Here is a 21,427-nt window from a genome sequence, read left to right on the forward strand (position 1 = left end):
TACGACATCCATGGGAAAGAGATGGAGTGGTCTTAGTCTTTTTTGTATTGGTGCCGGGAACCACACGGCACTATTCAATAAAGTTTAGATTGGATAAATTTTATTTACTTTGGTCGCACATGCATCGAAAACAATTTCCATCAATATATTTGCACACCTGTATCTGATAATACATGTAGGTTTTGATAATATGAATTGTAATTAAACACAAAAGGTTTAAAATTATATGCATCTTTACCGCCGTGTGGTTACCGGTACTTTAGAAAAGAACCACTGCATTTTTTCCCATGGATGTCGTAAAAGGCTATTCGGAGAATAGGCACATTCTTCTGATGCAGTGCAGCTTTCGTGTAAACACCTGAAATTCAAAATTAATTTTTTTTAATCATACATACATACATACATATGGTCACGTCTATATACCTTGCGGGGTAGACAGAGCCAACAGTCTTGAAAAGACTGAATGGCCACGTTCAGCTATTTGGCTTAACGATAGAATTGAAATTCAACTAGTGACAGGTTGCTAGCCCATCGCCTAAAAAAGAATCCCAAGTTTGTAAGCCTATCCCTTAGTGGCCTTTTACGACATCCATGGGAAAGAGATGGAGTGGTCCTATTCTTTTTTTTATTGGTGCCGGGTGCCACACGGCACTTTTTTTTATTCATTATTATAGGATACTTCATATCGCTTAATAATTGTCAAAACGTTTGGTTTCACAACATTGGTTGACGTCAAATAAATTACTTAAAACTAAGTTTACTGCCGCTTCCAAGGTGTCAGTGCAGAAGAAGCGGTAACAAACTGCACTGCAGAATTTTCTTCAACAACGTCAACTTCACAATTATAAATTTTACCTGACTCACCCAATCCTGGATCTCTGTCAAAAACCCCCGGGCTCATCTTTAGCGAGGTGAGGATGTCACCAGGATATTATGCTATGTAGATTTAAGGAAAAGGGTCAGGTCAAAAGTACCCGAAACCGCCGAGCTTGTATGAAGAGAGTTATGAATGTGGATGAAGCGAAGAAAGTATGCAGAGATCGTGGCAAGTGGAAAGAGGTAGTCTCTGCGCCCCACGAACCCCTCCGGGAAAGAGGCGTGATTTTATGTACTCGTATGTATGTAGATTTAAGGAAGTATACGCATGTTTAGCTATAAAAATCTTCCAAAATTAATCTCGTCTTCCTATTAGTCGGATTTCCAACTCCATGGGGAATTGATGGAGTGGTCCTGCCTATTCTAAAATGCCTCAAACCACACGGCACGATGTGATTATTCTTGTTTAATTTCGGTAACTGTTTCATTGATTAAATTGATGACAACTGATATTTCGTTTAGATTTTTCTTTTCATACATACATACAATCACGCCTCTTTCCCGGAGGGGTAGGCTGAATCTACCTCTTTGCACTTGCCAATCTCTGCATACTTCCTTCGCTTCATCCACATTCATAACTCTCTTCATGCAAGCTCGGCGGTTTCGGGTACTTTTGCCCTTACCCTTTACCAGGACGTCCTTAATTTGATCAAAATACGTTCGTCTAGGTCTTCCCACTCCGACTTTTCCCTCCACACTCTTCTCATGGTTATTATTTATTTTATAAATGTATTTTTCAACAATAGGTGACAAGATTGTTTACCTACTTTTTTAATTTCAGAATCTTAACTTACTAAGATACATATAATAAGTAAAGTCGTATTATACTGCTGCGATCAAGACTATATTTCAATGTCACGTACTCGCCCTAATGTCTTCACGGTGACGTCATAGCCATCACGTCGGCCGACCAATCGCCCGATCGATCGGCCAACTGCCCTCCGCCTACAATGGGCGGGCGGGGGATTTTTTCTTTTAATACAGCCTTAAGTGTTGTCACTCCGTTAATCTGATTTCGTTTTGGGTAGTGATTTTGTTTTTATATCCTTTTATATGTATGTATTCACAACGGGTAATTTGAATATAATGTTGTTATTTAAAGAAGAAAATGAATATTTCTACATCGAAATAGAAACTTTAAATTATATTACGTTTTACCTAAAGCTAGGTTCATAGACATTCGATAAAAAAAAATTAAACGAATCCCTAATATCTGTGTTAACTTATTCAAAATAAAACTACCCTTTTTTCTTCGCCAGATTTTCCCACTTTTCCAGTAGGTTCAACACAAGCCCCTTCCCTTCCGGCCTATAGGTACCTTCCTATCTTACTCGTTTCTCATGCCTTTTCTATGTAGTCACCCCACGCTTTCAAATCTCTATACTTACAATTTTAATATCACATGTTCCCAGTCCCACTCATGGGTTCCAACCCGTCCAATACTCTCTATATCTCATTTTGTCCAGCTCCTAGTCCAGTTTCCTTCAGTAAATGGCGCTTTGAAAACCAATTTCCATACATTCCATACTACAAAAGTATCTATAACCACCCCCACGCTTGAGTAAACTCCCCAACGATTTTCATCGACACGGCACGTCACTACTCGAGTTTTAGTCGGATCCCTCCGTGTTTCAGTGACTCGCCGACCACTGCGCAAGGCAGACGTGCCGATATCGACCGGCGAACAAACAAATTTTTATCGACACACAATTCGATATTCAAATACAGTGAACGTTCCGCGTTACCCAAAAGTGTTTTAGGTAAAACAGTGGTTAATGTGGTTTTTTTATGTTTTATTGAGTAATTGAACGGTGGCAACTACGGTATATTCCGTAATTACTGTTTGTGTGACGGAAATAATTATTCAGATAGTTATTTAGTAATTTATTCAATTTTATGTACAAGAATTTTTGGCTTGTATCTTCTTCTAAAGTTAATCAAACGCGGAAACTTTAAATTTATTAATAATTTAAAAATATACCCTCTTATCGAAAAGCAACTTGAAAAAACAGTGTTCATGTTTAGATTAATTAAAATGACACCCAGATATATTTTTTTTGCTATAAAAGTCAAAATAATTCCAATACAATTTAAAACAAAATTAAAAAAACGTTTGTAAAATTATATTTAACTTTATAATTTTACAATACAAAAAGTCTTCCAATTAGAAAAATAAAATTTGAAACATCTCCAAAAGACACGTATTTTATTCAAATAACTTTAAATACTTTATTTACTCGACAAATAGTAATTTTGCCGCACACCAGCTCAATTTGTATGTAAATAACGTGTCAACGTGACAGCGTGTTATGGGTTCTTCTGAAAACTAAATCCGTACAAACATTATAAATGTGAAAGTGTTTTCGTGTGTTTGTTTGTCCCTCTTTCACGTCAAAACCACTGAACTGATATTCATGAAATTTTCCATAAATATAGCGTGGAGTACGACGACATAGGATATATGTATATTGGTCCCTCTAATTTGCTCATTTTAATATTCCTTTTATTGCAGTATAAATTTCATAAATAACTAGCTGTGCCCGCGACTTTGTTCGCATGGAATAGTTATATTGGGCATCCTTGAAGCCCTCGAGGATGAATAATTTCCCCCGTTTTTTTCACATTTTCCATTATTTCTTCACTCCTAAAGCCTTCCTCGATAAATTGTCTATTCAACACAAAAATAATTTTTCAATTCGAACCAGTAGTTCCTGAGATTTGCGCGTTCAAACAAACTCTTTAGCTTTATAATATTAGTATAGATTACTAAATCTGAATCTCAATTCCATCTTGCTAAACGTGGCCTTCGGGTCTTCTGACTATTGGCTCTGTCAAACTCGTAAAAGATAGACTTGATAAGTGTGTCTGATGATTACACTATCATTATAGACGGTGTTGTCAAAACATTTACTCTGTACCGGCCGCTTTTCCGGTAGCCGCGTGCATGACTTACTAAAAAAGTAGATACCTAATTTGTTTTCTGTGTCATACAAATTGTACCTGTATTATATACCGAATGTAGTATGTTTAATTCGCAATTTATTGGCTGTTCAATGAAGTAAAGTCTGTACTGAAAAAAAGTATGTAGAAAGTATAGTTATAAAGTTATTTATTCCTACAGAAGATAGAAGGAGAAAAGAGGAGAGAAATAATCAGTTTTAAAATATCTATATTACTTATTAACATAAAAATTAAGAACATCTAACAATAAAAATTATTTATGACATCTCACTAATAAAAAACATCATGGCAACCGTTGCTATGGCGTATACCAAGAAGGTTGCCTACAAGTATAACAAAAAAAATTCAAATTCAACGAAATGATACCTACTTTATTAGGTTTAGGTTATTAAGTTCATCGTTTGTTAGATTAGTTTCAGAACCTCTATGTTTAGTCCGCTCTTTATCGGAGGATCTTTATTGATTATATTATTTTAAGCGGGTTAGTTTTTTGTTTTTAATACAAGAACACATTATAAAGTACATACATAAAATCGCATCTTTCCACTTGCCACGATCTCTGCATACTTCTTTCGCTACATCCATATTCATAATTCTCTTCATGCAAGCTCGGCTGTTTCGGGTTCTCTTGACCTGATCCTTTTAACTGGTCCATTATAAAGTATAGGGATTTTTTTTTCATCATAAATATTGCTAGTTTCAATCTTATTGCCGTGTGGTTCCCGGCACCAATACAAAAAAGAATAGGACCACTCCATCTCTTTCCCATGGATGACGTAAATAGCGACTAAGGGATAGGTTTATAAACTTGGGATTATTTTTGAGGCAATGGGCTATGGCTGTCACTATTTGAATCTCAATTCTATCATTAAGGCAAATAGCTGAACGTGGCCATACAATCTTTTCAATACTGTTGGCTCTGTCTACCTCGCAAGGGATATACCATATGTATGTATGTATGTTCAATCTTAGCTTAATGTGCTCAAAATCCCTTTTTAATTTTACAAAAGAAATATTTTGTAGGTATTCCGAAACGTATGTTATTTCAGTATTCAGTTAATGCAAATGATATAACTTTAACCAAAAAGAAAATTTGTTAGTATTCAATTAATCAATGTCTTTATTGATTAATGTTGTTAAAATTGGAAAGCATTCTCCTTTCAACCTTTAAGTTAGGAATAAAAAACAAACCATATCCTCCATCCAAATACAAAAAGATTATTTAACAATAATTTAAAATGTTTATATTCATTTATTGGTAGTATTTATTTAACTTAGTGTATGTACATTAGTCTTAAAATAAAGACACACAATACACTAAATAACTTTTGCTTCAGTCAAAATAATACAAAATGCTTCACAAAATTTTATTTCATTCCCGGATACGTAGGCTCTTTCCACTTGCCTCTCCATATGTATGTACTTCTTCTTCTTCATCCACGTTCATCAATCTCTTCATGCAAGCAATAATAGACAACACAAGAGGGAATTGCAACAAAAAAAAATGTAATGTTTAATTAATTTTGTGTTCAGCAATTAAGCATCCTTTGAAATGCACGAGTAATTAAGGTAATTAATTGCAATTTCACAGCGTATGCGTCAGCTTTTTAATTATATATTGTGCATGAGTATGTATGATATACAACACGTAATGTAAACATAGAGATAAATGATTCATTTCTGTATAGAACTGTACCAATAGTGGAACTAAATTTAGCTTTGACGTTTTGTAAGTGTAGTTTTTTAGAATTCCGTACCGTAAAATGAAAACAGCTGAACCTTTGTTTACAGAATCAATATAATTTTGTTGTCTGACTGTTTATTTTATTGGGAACACGTTTAATTATTTACCTATTTTCTTCTTCCTGGTTATAGTCCCGGTTTGATCCTCACCACTCTGGAGAGGAGCTCGGGGTTAGCTCTTGACCATGGATCTTGGATTGGGTGAGTCAGGTTTTTACACGAAGCGACTCCCATCTGATCTCTGCAACCTTTGCAGATAAACCCTACCCTTATTGGATGGATTGATAATATGAGTATGGAATGGATTGTCCCTTGTGGTAAAGCTCTTTTATCTCTAGTAGAGTAGCGGTGAAGCATACACTGCCATTAAAATGACTTGTCGCCTATTAGTGAGTACACGCCTTTACGCAACAATGCATACAATTATAAACTGGCCGTTATCAATGGCAGATGTTTGATAACATTGTGTGAACGCCTCGGCTTCTGCTTTTAATGATTTGTTAGCATAACATTTCAGCTATTTGCGTCTTTGCAAAACCCTGAAAATTTACACTAGCATTTAGTTTTTCTCGTGACTGCATCCGGATGAGTAAGTTATACCGCGCTAAACAAAGTACTTATCAGTGATAGTTAAGCTGTGTGTCAATAGATTTCGCATTCAAGTTTTAAAATCAAATGCAAAATGTATTTATTATGTCTCTATTTATGGTCTCTACTTTCAAGATTTTTTTATTACATACATACATACATATGGTCAGTGTATATCCCTTGTGGGGTAGACAAAGCTAACAGTGTTGAAAAGACTGATATGCCACGCTCAGCTATTTGATTTAATGATAGAATTGAGATTCAAATAGTGACAGGTTGCTAGCCCATCGTCTAAAAAAAGCCTATCCCTTAGTCGCCTTTTACGACATCCATAGGAAAGAGATGGAGTGGTCCTAATCTTTTTTATTACCCACTCTTATTTTTAATAAATATTACTAGATAAAGAGGGCGCCGCCACCGAGCTTTCAAATTATTTTCAATTATTGTAATTTCACGCCCGAAAAGCATTTGGCGTTTTAATTTCCTCGAAATTTTTGCACCAACCTGTATATAAAACTAACAAATTTCATTCACAGTTGTATCTCTTTTACGTCATTCAACGCGAGGAAGTATTCTAATTTAACATTTCCCTGTTCTGTTCTAACAAATGTGTACAAATTATGTTATATATAAAATTCTCGTGTCACAATGTTCGTTCCCGTACTCCTCCGAAACGGCTTCACCGATTCTCATGAAATTTTCAGTTTGAGACCATATCTCCTGAAATATTATTCTTAACATATGTAAACTAATTCTCCGAACATTTCCCGCGTTGCTGACGTCAAACCCACATTTACGCGAGAAGCCGTAGATAAAAGAAAAACACACAAATCAGTTTCGTCGTTCATGAATGGAGCGTGGAAATTTGTACAACTAGCGAATGTCAGCCGTACCGCGCCAGCCTTGTATCGAGGTGACGCCAAACTGAAAATAAACTTCAAATATTTGAACGACGCCTTACTTAATATATGCACACGTCCACGATTTAGATTTAAGAGATCTATATTTGTAAATTGACGTCCTATGAAAATGCTGCAGTGAAGTTTGTTCCGCCGCTTCTTCTACACATGCGCTTTGGAAGCGGTAGTAGTTATAATTAGATTTAAGTTATGTGACGTCAATAAGTGATACCTTGTATCCAATTTTGAAAATAAATCTATTCTATTCTATTCTTCGTAGCAACGCCACACTGGGGAATCTCGGCCTCTGTGGTGCAGCGGTAGTACGCTTGTCTGCGACACCGGAGGTCCCGGGTTCGAATCCCGGCCAGGGCAGGATGAAAAAAGAACTTTTTCTGATCGGCCCGGGTCTTGGATGTTTATCTATATAAGTATTTATTATTAATTTATTATTAAGTATAGTATCGTTGAGTTAGTATCTCGTGACACAAGTCTCGAATTTACTTCGAGGCTAACTCAATCTGTAATTTGTCCCGTATATATATACATACATATATTACATATGTATATCTTAACGTGGGGGCCAGGTATATTGCGGATTTTGACTTAATCTCCTCAACTTGCGGTATCATGATGACGCCATATTGCAATTAAACTGTTCAGATATTTAAAGATTGAATGTGGAGAATCCACTCTGGGGAATCTAAATGTTTGGTTCAGGTTATTTCTGATTGTAGTCTCTCCTACACATACGGGATCATATTGACGCCAAACTAAAAATAAATGTTTTTATATCCTGGAAAATTTAAGTACTAGAGTTACCCCAAATCTATTCTAATTAATGCTGATCTTCTACAATGTAGAGGTTAGAATTATGCCTTGATATTTTATCAATGATAACCAATATAAAAACAATGATAAACAACTCAACTTTCGAGTTGAAACGAATTGGAACCCATTTAGAGAATGTATTGATATAACGGCCAATTTATTTATGATCAGTATTCAATCGAAACGATTGTTTTCGTGCATTTTTAATGAATTCGCGTCATTGTAAATACGTACAAACATTTTCACGATTTTGTCCCTTACAGAGTAGACAGAGCCTATGGTACCGAAAATACTTGTAGGCAACGATTAGCTTGTGGAATTAAGATGTCATTAAATATTAGATGCTTAACCCAAATCCAAACGAAAAGCCAAAATAATTCGTTCTAATAAAAAAAATAATTATTCAATGAATTAATTGTTATTGATATGTTTTATATTACAATCAAAGAATTTAATATGTAGTTTATTTTATAATAATTCACCGTTCAATTACTCTAACAAAATCTCAGAAGACTCAATGTATAATTCTCCATAGCGGATACAAGTGATATAAATAAAATCTAGTTATAAAATAATCTTGACCATGGCAACACTGGACACTATGGCGGTGGAGTTGCCAGATCTCACCACACACGCACCCCAGCATCCTGTTGAAGAAACACAAGAAGAAAAGTGAGTATATGTAATAATAAATATGTTTATGTTTAACACACTTACGATAATAATTTCTATATATTAATTTCTTTGTTTTTTCGATACTATATATTAATAAACAGAGGAAACTTTATACTATAAGATAATATTATTAGGCAACCATGTAACTGTTTGTTTCCCTAATAAAGATAAAATAAAAATAAATAAAATTTAGTACTATTGTAATATTATGCATTAGTACTATTTCAAAATATTACATTTTCCAACTTTTATATAATCTACTAGATGCGCCCCTTGGCTTCAGTCCTGTGGGAATATTGTAATGAAAAGTACTTATTATGTTTATTCAGGTTATATTCTACCCTGGTACCAAATTAAATCATAATCTGTTTAGTAGTTTTTGCGTGAAAGAGTTACGAACATACGTTGCATGCATTAGTACTATTTCAAAATATTACATTTTCCAACTTTTATATAATCTACTAGATGCGCCCCTTGGCTTCAGTCCTGTGGGAATATTGTAATGAAAAGTACTTATTATGTTTATTCAGGTTATATTCTACCCTGGTACCAAATTAAATCATAATCTGTTTAGTAGTTTTTGCGTGAAAGAGTTACGAACATACGTTGCATGCATTAGTACTATTTCAAAATATTACATTTTCCAACTTTTATATAATCTACTAGATGCGCCCCTTGGCTTCAGTCCTGTGGGAATATTGTAATGAAAAGTACTTATTATGTTTATTCAGGTTATATTCTACCCTGGTACCAAATTAAATCATAATCTGTTTAGTAGTTTTTGCGTGAAAGAGTTACGAACATACGTTGCATGCATTAGTACTATTTCAAAATATTACATTTTCCAACTTTTATATAATCTACTAGATGCGCCCCTTGGCTTCAGTCCTGTGGGAATATTGTAATGAAAAGTACTTATTATGTTTATTCAGGTTATATTCTACCCTGGTACCAAATTAAATCATAATCTGTTTAGTAGTTTTTGCGTGAAAGAGTTACGAACATACGTTAACTCGCACATCGTTTCTTTCGCATTTATATTATTATAAGGAGTATCTTCCTCCTAACTTTAGTCCCGGTTGCATCCTCATCATTCTGGAGAGGGACCCAGGGTATTCCTTTGACCAGGGCATGGTGGCAAACGAACTTTGTCTTATTAGCCTGGGTCATGGATGTTTATCTATATAAGTATTTATTATAAAATATAGTATATTTTAGTTATCATCTCGTAACACAAGTTTTAAACTTACTTCGAGGATAACCAAATCTGTGTAATTTGTTCAAAAGAAAATAATTATCAGGTCCCTTTAACGTTTGACCTTATACGAAGCGGTTAACTTACGTGAGTTATTAAATAGTGACCGTATAAGTATAAATATATTATAAACCACACGTGTTGAACTAAATACTTATTGACGTGCAAGTCAGAACGAGTTATTTACACCATTAGCTTCGTGGTATTAGAGCATTTTAGCTTAATAACTGTACAATATTGAGACTAGGGCAAGACAAGGCTAGCCACAATATCTTTACAAGTTTCATTACCAGATAGATCTAGTAATGAATGTACACTGGATTTCTAGGCCCAAAGTTAATGCCACATCTTTCTTGAAAACATTTCGTTAAAAAAAGTTAGTTATTTGATAAGGCGTATGACTAAGACTCTTTGGTTCCATTATGGTTCCATTCGATAGTCATGATGTTTCATCAACATATGTATAGTCACGTCTATGTCCCTTGCGGGGTAAACAGAGCCAACTATTTTTAAAAGACATATAGGCCACGTTCGGCCGTTTAGCTCAATGACAGAATTGACATTCAAATAGTGACACGTTGTTATTTACGACACATCGCCTAAAAGAAGAATCGTAAGTTTATTAGCCTTTCCCTTAGTCGCCTATTACGACATCCATGGGAAAGAGATGCGAGTGGTCCTATTCTTTATTCGTGCCGGGAACCACACGGCAAAACAGAACTACATACCTAAACATAAAACATCATCATATAAAAACGAATTCAAAAACAAAATCATAATCATTCTGTTTACAACAGTTTGAACAACTTTTTACGAACTGTTGGTATACTATATGCGCATTTCCATCTATTTTTGCTGATTATAAATGTATCATGTTTGATATGGCTTCCTTAGGCGAGTGCGTAGTAAATACTGGTAATAACTACATTTAAATCGATATTATATTTGTATAATCGTGCAATAGAAATAAGAATAGGAGCATTACATCTCTTTCCCATAGGTGTCGTAAAAGGCGACTAAGGGTTAGGCTTATATAATTGGGATTCCTCTTTTAGGCGATGGGCTAGCAACGCTGTCACTATTTGAATCTCAATTTTATCATTAAGCCAAACAGCTGAACGTGGCCTTTCAGTCTTTTGATGACTGTTGGCTCTCTCTACCCCGCAAGAGACATAGACGTGATTATATGTATTCACATAGGTACATATATATGATCACGTCTCAGGAGGAGTAAGCATAGACTGCATCTTTCCAATTGCCACGATTTCTGTTCTTTTGCATCATCCACTTTCAGCATTATTTTAATGTAAGCTCGTTTTTGGACACTAGAGACCTTATCTTGTTAAGAAGTTTTTATTTTTTAATTTCTTATCATTTTATCTTTTTGTCATGTACTTACATTAAATATCTACGTATTTAATCTGTTGTTTTTGGGACCTTAATCATAAATAAACGTAGATATTATTCGTGACAGCTAGAAAACTTTCATTCTATCATTTCTTTCTTCTATTTCTGTTAAAATTGTTTGCGTATGTTTCAGATGACCTTGTGTAGTACACATCCTTTCAAGAGTTTCATAAATATATCCATTCACATTGAACAAAATATTTTGCGTTACATTGTTATTTATCACTTTCCAGAGTGTTTTGGCATCGTTCCAAAAAATTGTGTACTAATATCTGTTGCTCGCATTTTCGCTAGGTTTATTGCGTGTTGACCTTTCTCTGCGTTATTTAATGTCAAGGTTAGTTCGCCTGCTTTACGATTCGTATGATTCAGATTAAGATTCAAAGGAACGAGAGCTATCATTTTGTCTACTAAAAATCGCCAAAAACTTTGCCGGTTGACTGGAAGAGATCCCTTCATGGGATAAGTCTGCCATTGCAAGTGATTTGATTTTGATTATTTTATAATTATGTACTATTTTCTTGTTACTGTGTAAATTTCTATGCAATAAAGATTTTACAAACAAACAAACAAACTTCTCTTTTTTTAAAAAAAACATGTCCTATTTCGGGTCTGCTGGATGAGATTTCTTTTGAAATGAGCAGAACCTTTGTAATTTTGTTTCTTGTAATTATCAGTCTCGATTTTTTCTGTGTACCTACATAAATAAGTTTCAAAAATAAATAAAACAAAATATCTTACGTATAAATTCATAGCTCAATATTTTTATTTTTTACATTAACTAGAAGCACAGTGCAAATTTAGGTTGTGGCTTAAATTTTATATTTGTTCAGGCACTCGCATTTCCCGGAGTTCAATGACTTATGTTATTATTTTCTTTAGTCGTCTTTGTCTTAACTAAGATCCTAATTATTTTTTAATTTACAACACACGAATAGATTTCAATCAATAAGCACTGGTATAATTTTTAAGATTATCAACTCAAGAACTGCTAAAAATTTCTTCTTAAATTTTTACTTCTAGCCTCTTGCCCAGCCCAGACCTATTTTAACCTAACCTAACGAAATCGACTCTTTACTCTAACCTCAGACCAAAGAGTATCTATAGAGGCCAGTGACGTCACAAGTCAATGGGCGGCGGCGCGGTGGCGAGGCGCCAAAAGTGCAATGTCGATAACATCGACCCATACTTTATTTCTTGCTTCCTTTATAATAGAATGATCTTTAGTCTGCTTGGTTCAGACACCAGTATCTCATAATCTTAGCAATGTGATGTACTTACTGCTTAAGGTTTGAGAGAAAATAAAATATTTGTTTTTTTTTTATATATAGGATTATAGGTATTTCGACTCCACTTCATCTTTGTGCGTTCTAAATTGTATCTTCTGCTGTCTTGTCTCTCTGTCATTTTTGTTCGTTGCATCTTCTGCTGATATGCTTTATGAATCCGGGGTTTAAAACTCCGATGTTCCTGTTCTTTGTTTTCCAATATTCCTGTTACTTCTTTCTCTGTTTTTGTAACGTATTATCCAATTTATTTTTCCTATCTTCAGCTTCAAATATTGGATAACGAAGGTTTATAAAAGTTATATATGAAATGGCCTACGCAATTTGGAAAAGTTTTTGCGTTCATGATATATGTTAATGCCAATGTTATCAACAATAACTTTTTTAACTTGTGTGTGTATACTGCTTAACCTTTAACCTTATCCCAAACGCACTTTCGTGCCCTTATCCCATATGCGTCATTTAGTAGTGCTGATTTAACATCTAATATTTCATTTTTCCTCGGATTGCTTGGTATCGATTTCAACATTGATTACCTTCAGTTTTATTTGAAAAAAACTACTTCTTTAATTTCATATTTACGATTTTTTTTTCTGTTTTTCTTTGTTATAATTGTTATTCCTTTAAGTATTACTTTCACCCTAAATCACATTCGGGCATGTTCTTTTCGGCATTTTTGGTTGTAAAAATAAATTAATATTAACCACTTCAGTAAAAAATAGATTCATGGACATTTTAACGTCTTTTTTTGCAGCATTGAAGGTTTATGGCTTCACCATTGTATCAATAATATACTTTGTTTCTGAATCAGTATGATAAAGTGCTAGTGATATCATGCCGTCATCTAGAATCTAGACATCCTTCGCCCATTATTCACGCTGAGAATAACAACTGCCTTAGTGGGTTTTATAAAACTATACGGTCAGTAAGGCTAGAGGTATCCATATATTTTTCTTTGAACCCTTATTATTGAAAAAATGGTGGTATGGTATATTTATTTTCTTTTTTTTCTGCTATACATATTATTTTTTTTCTATACTGACTTATCAATCCTTAGTATTTTTCTAATCGGATAACTGATTTAAGATTTGCATTAAGACTCTGTAAATACAAAAGAAAAAAGCAGAAGACTTTCTAAAGGAAATCTTCTAAATACTTACCTACCTTTATAAAATAAGATGTTACTTCTTCAATAAAACTCACTATTAAAGAAATTAATCTGATGTAACAACTGATGAAACAAACGTTACGCTTTTTATTATCTATGTAGACAATAAATCCAATAACGTAGAACATAGACATAGGTCAGACGGTTTAGTATTACCTATATACAGCTACACAGAGTACCCTTCAAAGAAGTCAATGACCTTACGGAGTCTGCGCAATATCCACCATCATTTAAACAATGAAATTGGCTACTTTTGGATATTTATAAAAGGAACAAATATTTACAAAGTGCTTGAAATAATGCACAGCATTTCCCAAAAATAACTTACGAAAGATGTTCCTCATCTTGCTGGCGTTAGCTCTAGTAACATCCTCACCTCTTCAGAGAGGAGCTCGGGGTGTGCCTATGTCCATGATTTTGGATTGGGTCATCTGGTTGCCTGAATGTGAAGAATTGCTCACAATATTTTCTCTCACCTAAAGTCTGGTCGCTTCATGACTTTAAGAGACTAAAGAGTTAATTTGATTGGACAATTACGGAGATAAAGAAGTTAATATTTCTTTTCACACCTGCCCTAAGATTGTAATATTTTTTTTCTAAATAAAGAGCCAAATTACTGGCGCAAATGTTATAAATCTAACCATAATATGTATTCTCAGGATTTGAATTTTTGGGCGGGCTAATTACTGAGTCTCTGCAGGTCTTTCACAATTCGACACAAACTAACCATTAACCAACAGGTAAATAACATTATCAACCTTTACTATTTTTGGATCATTCAATCATTTTACTCACAAAAAATACAATTCGATAATGACATAACCTTTTGCTGTAATTACAGAAATGAAATATCAATGACGCTTTCTTCAGCCATCTTTGGAATGGCTGCCTCGACCCAATGCGACCTCACTACCAATAATAACTTCTACGTTATAAATACCACTCGTGTCTCGTGCGTCAGTTGGTTCAAAAACCGTAACTTTATTATTAATGATTGTTTTAGTCATTGCTTTGAGTTCCGGAAAAGATTTGGTTTTGGTAAATTCTTGAATGGTTGTTTTAAGTGTAGTGTTCTGAATAAGATCGTATTTATAATAATGCATACCATTTAACTTTATATTGTATAATGTGTTTTGACTTGAGTTCTTCTATTGTTTTCTTCCATTTTGTGTAATTCTATTTTCAAAAAATCTTTTATCAGGATTGATACCTACCAAAAATTCAATACATTAAAAAAAGATTAGTAAATTTTTTTATTTTGATATATTGACGACGTAGTCTTTTCACGTCACGTTTATCCGTGACTTTGGTCTTGAGACAAGACTTTCTAATTATCACGTTCCTTGCGGAAAGTTCCAAGGTTGTGTTAATGAAGACTCCATTTTGTCGTTTTATTGCTGCGCATCCATCATCTTCACGTCAACCTTGAGTTAACATTAGATAAGAATTTATTGTCCATAACATTAGTTTTATCCCATGGTTTTATACTTACTGCTACGATGCAGAAGATATTCTTGGAACTAGGTATATGTTCATATGATTAAGTTGTGTAAATCGAAAGCATCTGTCCCATTAATTTTTATGCCATTGCCAAAGAAAGGGTAAGAGTATGCATGTTGAAATACTTGCAAACTTCAGGCAACTGAATGTGTAGCCATGACCAAAACTGGGTTGGGTTCGGATGTTTTAAAAAGTACTCGTACTATTTGCTTTGTAAGTTTCTGTCCGCTGGTCGTCATTCGAATTTTCTTTGTAATATCTTTTTTGCACAAAAAATTGAAGTTACTGGAAACTAGTACATAGGAAATAAATAAATCACTTAGGTACAGTGATGGACTTATTCCATGAAGGTATCTCTTCCAGTCAACCGACAAACAATAAAGGAACTAGATAATTGAGTTAAAAGTTAAAAAGCGGCTGTGTTATTTATGATTTTATAATAATATACTGATATAAATACTAATAATAAACATATACCTACTTCCTTTGTATAAACTTCATCATAAATACATAAACTGACGTTCGTTGTAGGTGCTCAATTGGAGGGAAATTTAAATACATTTTTATAAACGACTATTTATTTCAAAATTGGGTCAACATAAACTGAGAGTGTCATACGATTACTCTTGCGTAGATTATTAAATGCGTCAATGTACCTACTACATACCTACATACATTGTTAAGCAGCTGGTTGTTTTAAGTGACATAAATTGATTGACGATTTCTTTCAAACGTCCGGAACGTATCTGGGACGTATCTGAATTACTAATGACCATATTTTGGCCGGTGACGGTCGCCATTTGCCCTTGCCCTATAAAGCTTGTTTTCTTTAGGATTGACCTATACATTTTGGATGTCAAAATGGTTTGTCATTTTCTATAACTAATACCTTTCAGACTCACTCCTTATTTCGATGATTTTTTGACGACCACTTTTGACAATTCATAATAATTAGATTAATATATAACTAATTTGAAATTAACGTATTTGACAATTTTAGTAATAATCTGGTTTAAAATAATTAATTTTAGATTTTTCATAATTTTTCTTACGTGAAAAATAATCCATTTTTTTTATTCATAATTTCGGCATAATTTAAGCATGACGTAGATTTTACAAATCCTTATTCCTGAAAAATTATTTTTAGATAATTCAACAGATTAAGTATTTTTATTACGTACACTTACAAAAAAATATAGTTGTCAGATAGGTAGGTACTTCATATAATAATAATGTCAATGTAAATTCGTGTCTGTCTATTTGTTTATTAGCAATGGAATAATTCTCTACACATCTGCAATGCAAATTATTCAATAAAAAATCACATACAAATGTAATGAGCTCATAAACACGTCCTACTCAAGTTCCTAGTTTCTACTGGTTTGACTCATAATACATACACGTAGTCACATCTATATCCCTTGCGGCGTAGACAGAGAAAACAGTCTTGAAAAGACTGAAACGCCTCGTTGAGCTGTGTGGCTTAATGATGGAATTGAGATTCAAATAGTGACAGGTTGCTAGCCCATCGCCTAAAAGAGGAATCACAAGTTTATAAGTCTTTCCCGTAAAACATCGTGAGGAAAAACGTTCACGTAATATATCCCATGCTGAGTTAGGTTATCCAAATAATAAAGACAATAGAGATATTGCTTTTGAAGCTCAATAAAGTTTTAAATAAATAAATTTAAATCACTTCAAAGTGGGGTAACCTAGGTGTACATACATACATAAAATCACGCCTCTTTCCCGGAGGGGTAGGCAGAGACTACCTCTTTCCACTTGCCACGATCTCTGCATATTTCCTTCGCTTCATCCACATTCATAACTCTCTTCATGCAAGCTCGGCGGTTTCGGGTACTTTTGACCTTTATCTTTGAATGATAATACCTAAATACTCACCATTCTCCACTGTTCTTCCCCAGATACGACCGTCTACTCCGCAGGGCCAAGAACGAGGATCTGAGTGAAGTCTCCGGCATCGGCTGCCTCTACCAGAGCGGGGTAGACCGCCTCGGCAGGCCCGTGGTCGTCTTCATCGGGAAGTGGTTCCCCATTGGAGACATCGACTTAGATAAGGTGAGATCTTGCGACAATCAAACATACACGCTTCATATTCTTCATCCACATTCAATTAATGATATCTTAAAAGCTGGTCGGTTTAAAGTATTCTTGACCTGACATTTCAACAGTACCTCCCCGATTTGATCTACATGAATATACATACATACATATGATCACGTCTTTATCCCTTACGGGGTAGACAGCGCCAACAGTCTTGAAAAGACTCATAGGCCACGTTCAGCTGTTTGGCTTAATGATAGAATTGAGATTCAAATAGTGACGGGTTGCTAGCCCATCGCCTAAAAGAAGAGTCCCAAGTTTATAAGCCTATCCCTTAGTCGCCTTTTACGACATCCATGGGAACGAGATGGGGTGGTCCTATCCTTTTTTTATTGGTGCCGGAAACCACACGTCAGTCTTTTCAAGACTTTTGGCTCTGCCCCGCAAGGGATATAGACGTGACCATATGTATGTATGTATGTATTATTATAATTAGATGATTCTTTAATTGTTACGCCTTGAGCCAAGAATCACCTAGGTTCTTATATTTATTAGACACCTATTACAGATGTAAAACAAAGCTATCTTTAACATAGTGTTACACAAATTATGACGATATTAAATAAGTATTTACAAGACAAGAAACCGTAAATTTTACTTCTGAAGTGTCAAATAAAAACTACACAATGGGGCTATTTATCAAACGTAAACGTTATATCCACTGGACAATAAAAATAACTATTAGAGCATACATACATATGTACATATCATCACGTCTATATCCATTGCGGGGAAGACAGAGCCAACAATCGTGAAAAGGCTGATAGGTGCACCTGTTTGGCTTAATGATAGAATTGAAATTGAAATTCAAATAGTGACAGGTTGCTAGCCCATCGCCTAAAAGAAGAATCCCAACTTAATAAGCCTATCCTCTAGTCGCCTATTACGACATCCATGGGAAAGAGATGGAGATGTCCTGTTCTTTTTTGTATTGGTGCCGGGCAGCATACATCAGTTTGCTAATTTACACTCTTGCGTGCCGTGTGACAATACATGTTCAACACATTAACTTAATTGTGGTAGTTTGAATACAAGTGTCCGTTCATTTCCCAAATCGCGACGCGGCGTGTTAAAAAAAAACATTTTGCAACATCATTTTTGCTGTTGAGTACATGTTAGGCATTTTATAAATTTACTAGCTGTGCCCGCGACTTCGTCCGCGTGTTATAGTTATTTTGGGCATCATTGAAGCCCTAAAGGATGAATAATTTACCCCGTTTTTTTTGTTCACATTTTCCATTATTTCTTCGCTCCTTATAGTTGCAGCGTGTTGTTATATAGCTTAAAACCTTTTTCGATAAATGTTCTATTCAACACAAAATGAATTTTTCAATTCCAACCAGTAGTTTCTGAGGTAGCGCGTTTAAACAAACAAACAAACTCTTTAGCTTTATAATATTAGTATAATATTTGTATATTTTTATATTCACGTCCTTATGACGTGGGCATCCCCTAAAGACAATTTTTTTTTTCTTCAATGATATAGAATTTTATTTATTTTCGAATTTGGATGAAGCGAAAGAAGTTAGCAGAGATCGTGGCAAGTGGAATGATGTAGTCTCTGCCTACCCCTCCGGGAAACGAGCGTGATTTTATGTATGTATGTCCTATGTATATCGAATTTCCTGGAAGATTACTTCAGTGGTCACGCAAAAAGATGCTGACCTGATCACCTGATTGGGGAGAAAAGGATTCCTTACATGTTTTTTTATTATTCTGTCACTAGTTACATTTTTTTTTCTTACACCTTTTTCCGTAATGTTATTTTAACAGGAAAAATTTAAAAAAAAATCCGTTAAGTAACCGTTTTAAAGTACCCGAAACCGCCGAGCTTGCATGAAGAGAGTTATGAATGTGGATGAAGCGAAGGAAGTATGCAGAGATCGTGGCAAGTGGAAAGAGGTAGTCTCTGCCTACCCCTCCGGGAAAGAGGCGTGATTTTATGTATGTATGTTATGCAACCTTAATTGTCTATTATTATTTCCAGGCTCTTTTATACCTGATCAAACTGCTGGACCCCATTGTGAGAGGAGACTACGTTATCGCATACTTCCATACCCTGGCGTCGTCTGCCAACCACCCCCCCTTCTCCTGGTTGAAGGAAGTTTACACCGTACTGCCTTACAAGTGAGTAAAATCCTGTTTTCATTCATTCATTCGTTCATATAATCACGTCTATATCCCTTGCGGGCTAGACAGAGCCAGCAGACTTGAAAGACTGACAGACCACGTTGAGCTGTTAGGCTTAATGCTAGAATTGAGATTCACATAGTGATAGGTTGCTAGCCTATCGGCTAAAAAAAGAATCCCAAGTGTATAAGCCCATCCTTTAGTCGCCTTTTACGGCATCCATGGGAAAGAGATGGAGTGGTCCTATTTTTTTTTATATTGGTGCCGGACACCACACGGCACAATCTGTATAGTTAATCTGTTTAACGAAATAGTGGTTTTAGTTCTTAAAATTAAACAATTAATTAATTAATTAACTTCTTAATTCTTAAAATGCTGGGAAAAAATACGGCAAAATTTGCGCGATAATTGGTTACATTTATTTTGTAAACTATTGTTCTTATTGTAAATCAGCAATAATGCAGATTTAACATAAAATTAATATAAATTACTGACATACAGCACGACAGTCCATTATTTTACAAAAAAAAATAAACATGGCATCCATTCATTCACAATGCTACTTGCAAAATATTCTGCTTTTTGTGCAAAACTGTTGGTATCACGCGACCTTTGTTTGAAGAACGTAAATAGGTATCTACGTAAAGGTCGAATTCGTGAACGTTTTATAAAATTTATTTTTGTTTAGAGTTCCATAGGAATGTTTCTCAAAAAAGTAAATACTGAAACGTATACTAAGATCACTTTTTGTCAGTTTGTCTGTTATCAAGAAACTTTTTCTGATGCATGCACTTGTGGCGACATCTCTACGTAACAAGTAACAATCGCCAATCACGCGACGCAATCAGTCGATAACAGCGAAGAGTCTAAATCGCGCAAGAAAATATTTCACGGATTGGAGCATAATATACAGGTTGACATTTAATTCAATTGCATAAATTTAACTGTTAAGTGTACTCATCTAAAGGATATTTAAAAACGTATAAAGAAAAATATCGGTTCATATTTCAGAAAGTAAGAAAAAAAATAAAAGTATCAAAATCCACGATCCTAAATACGTTATATCCCCCCGGCCGGCGGAAAAGCGACGCGTAAGATTCAGAGGTCAACGACACAATGCATTCAGCTGAGCGATCTCGACAACTCTGTACTTTACTTGATCTTGATACTAGAGGAATAATTTATTTTTCAGACATTTATTTACATGTTTAGTTTTAAATTCTTTTTGTAGTATTGGTCTTAATAAAAAATAGGCTCAAACGGCTCAGAAGCATGGGTATAGTCTATGTTTAAAAGGATGCAGTTGTTTTAAATGTCACCCTGTATACAATCTCCGACTCAACATAGTCTGTCGCGCGGTTCCCCAGGCATTACACCTAACCTGGCGGAAAATCTTCACTTTATGTAACTATCGCTCCTTAATTGTTATATTTTCCTAATTTCAGATACAAGAAGAACCTGAAAGCGTTTTACATCGTACACCCGACGTTTTGGACAAAAGTGAGTTCAATCTGTTTTAATTACTAGCTAGCCTTTGCTTACATAAAAAATAGTCATGGCAACTTTAGAGTAGATAACAATATTTTTTCGGGATACCTATGTCCTTCTCAGTACTAATAAACCCAAAAAAATTCACTATAAACAAATTTGAACCCTTTGAAAAATGTTTTTTACAGGTTAATTATCTAACAAGAATATCATTTTCAAAAATCCATTTTAATTGAGAACGTTTTTTTTTTTGCGTGGTAGACATAGCGAATGGTCAAGACTCAAAACCCATATTTTGAACTAAATAACTTTATAATGATGGAATTGACCATTTGTCTTTCTCTTTTGATATTCAGAAATGATGTACCCAAATAAAAAGCAAAAATTATAAACTTATACAATTAATCAAACATACCTAATTAAATAATATACACTAATATCTATTAATTATTTTATAATAATAAAACAAAAAACTATTCTAAATTACAAACTAAAA

At 34.4% G+C, this 21,427-nt stretch overlaps 1 protein-coding gene across 2 annotated transcripts in view; it reads left to right on the plus strand.

The window, feature by feature from the left end:
• Positions 1-21,427, plus strand: part of LOC106130272 (protein GDAP2 homolog) — a 79,647-nt gene that overhangs the window by 55,265 nt on the left and 2,955 nt on the right. For both annotated transcript variants that reach the window (XM_060945716.1, XM_060945715.1), the window contains 3 exons: positions 17,115-17,268; positions 19,301-19,440; positions 20,889-20,943. In XM_060945716.1, the coding sequence (XP_060801699.1) occupies positions 17,115-17,268; positions 19,301-19,440; positions 20,889-20,943 (349 nt within the window). The remainder of the gene's footprint in view (positions 1-17,114; positions 17,269-19,300; positions 19,441-20,888; positions 20,944-21,427) is intronic.

Source organism: Amyelois transitella, chromosome 9, assembly GCF_032362555.1.
Source record: "Amyelois transitella isolate CPQ chromosome 9, ilAmyTran1.1, whole genome shotgun sequence".
Taxonomy (NCBI): Eukaryota; Metazoa; Arthropoda; class Insecta; order Lepidoptera; family Pyralidae; genus Amyelois; species Amyelois transitella.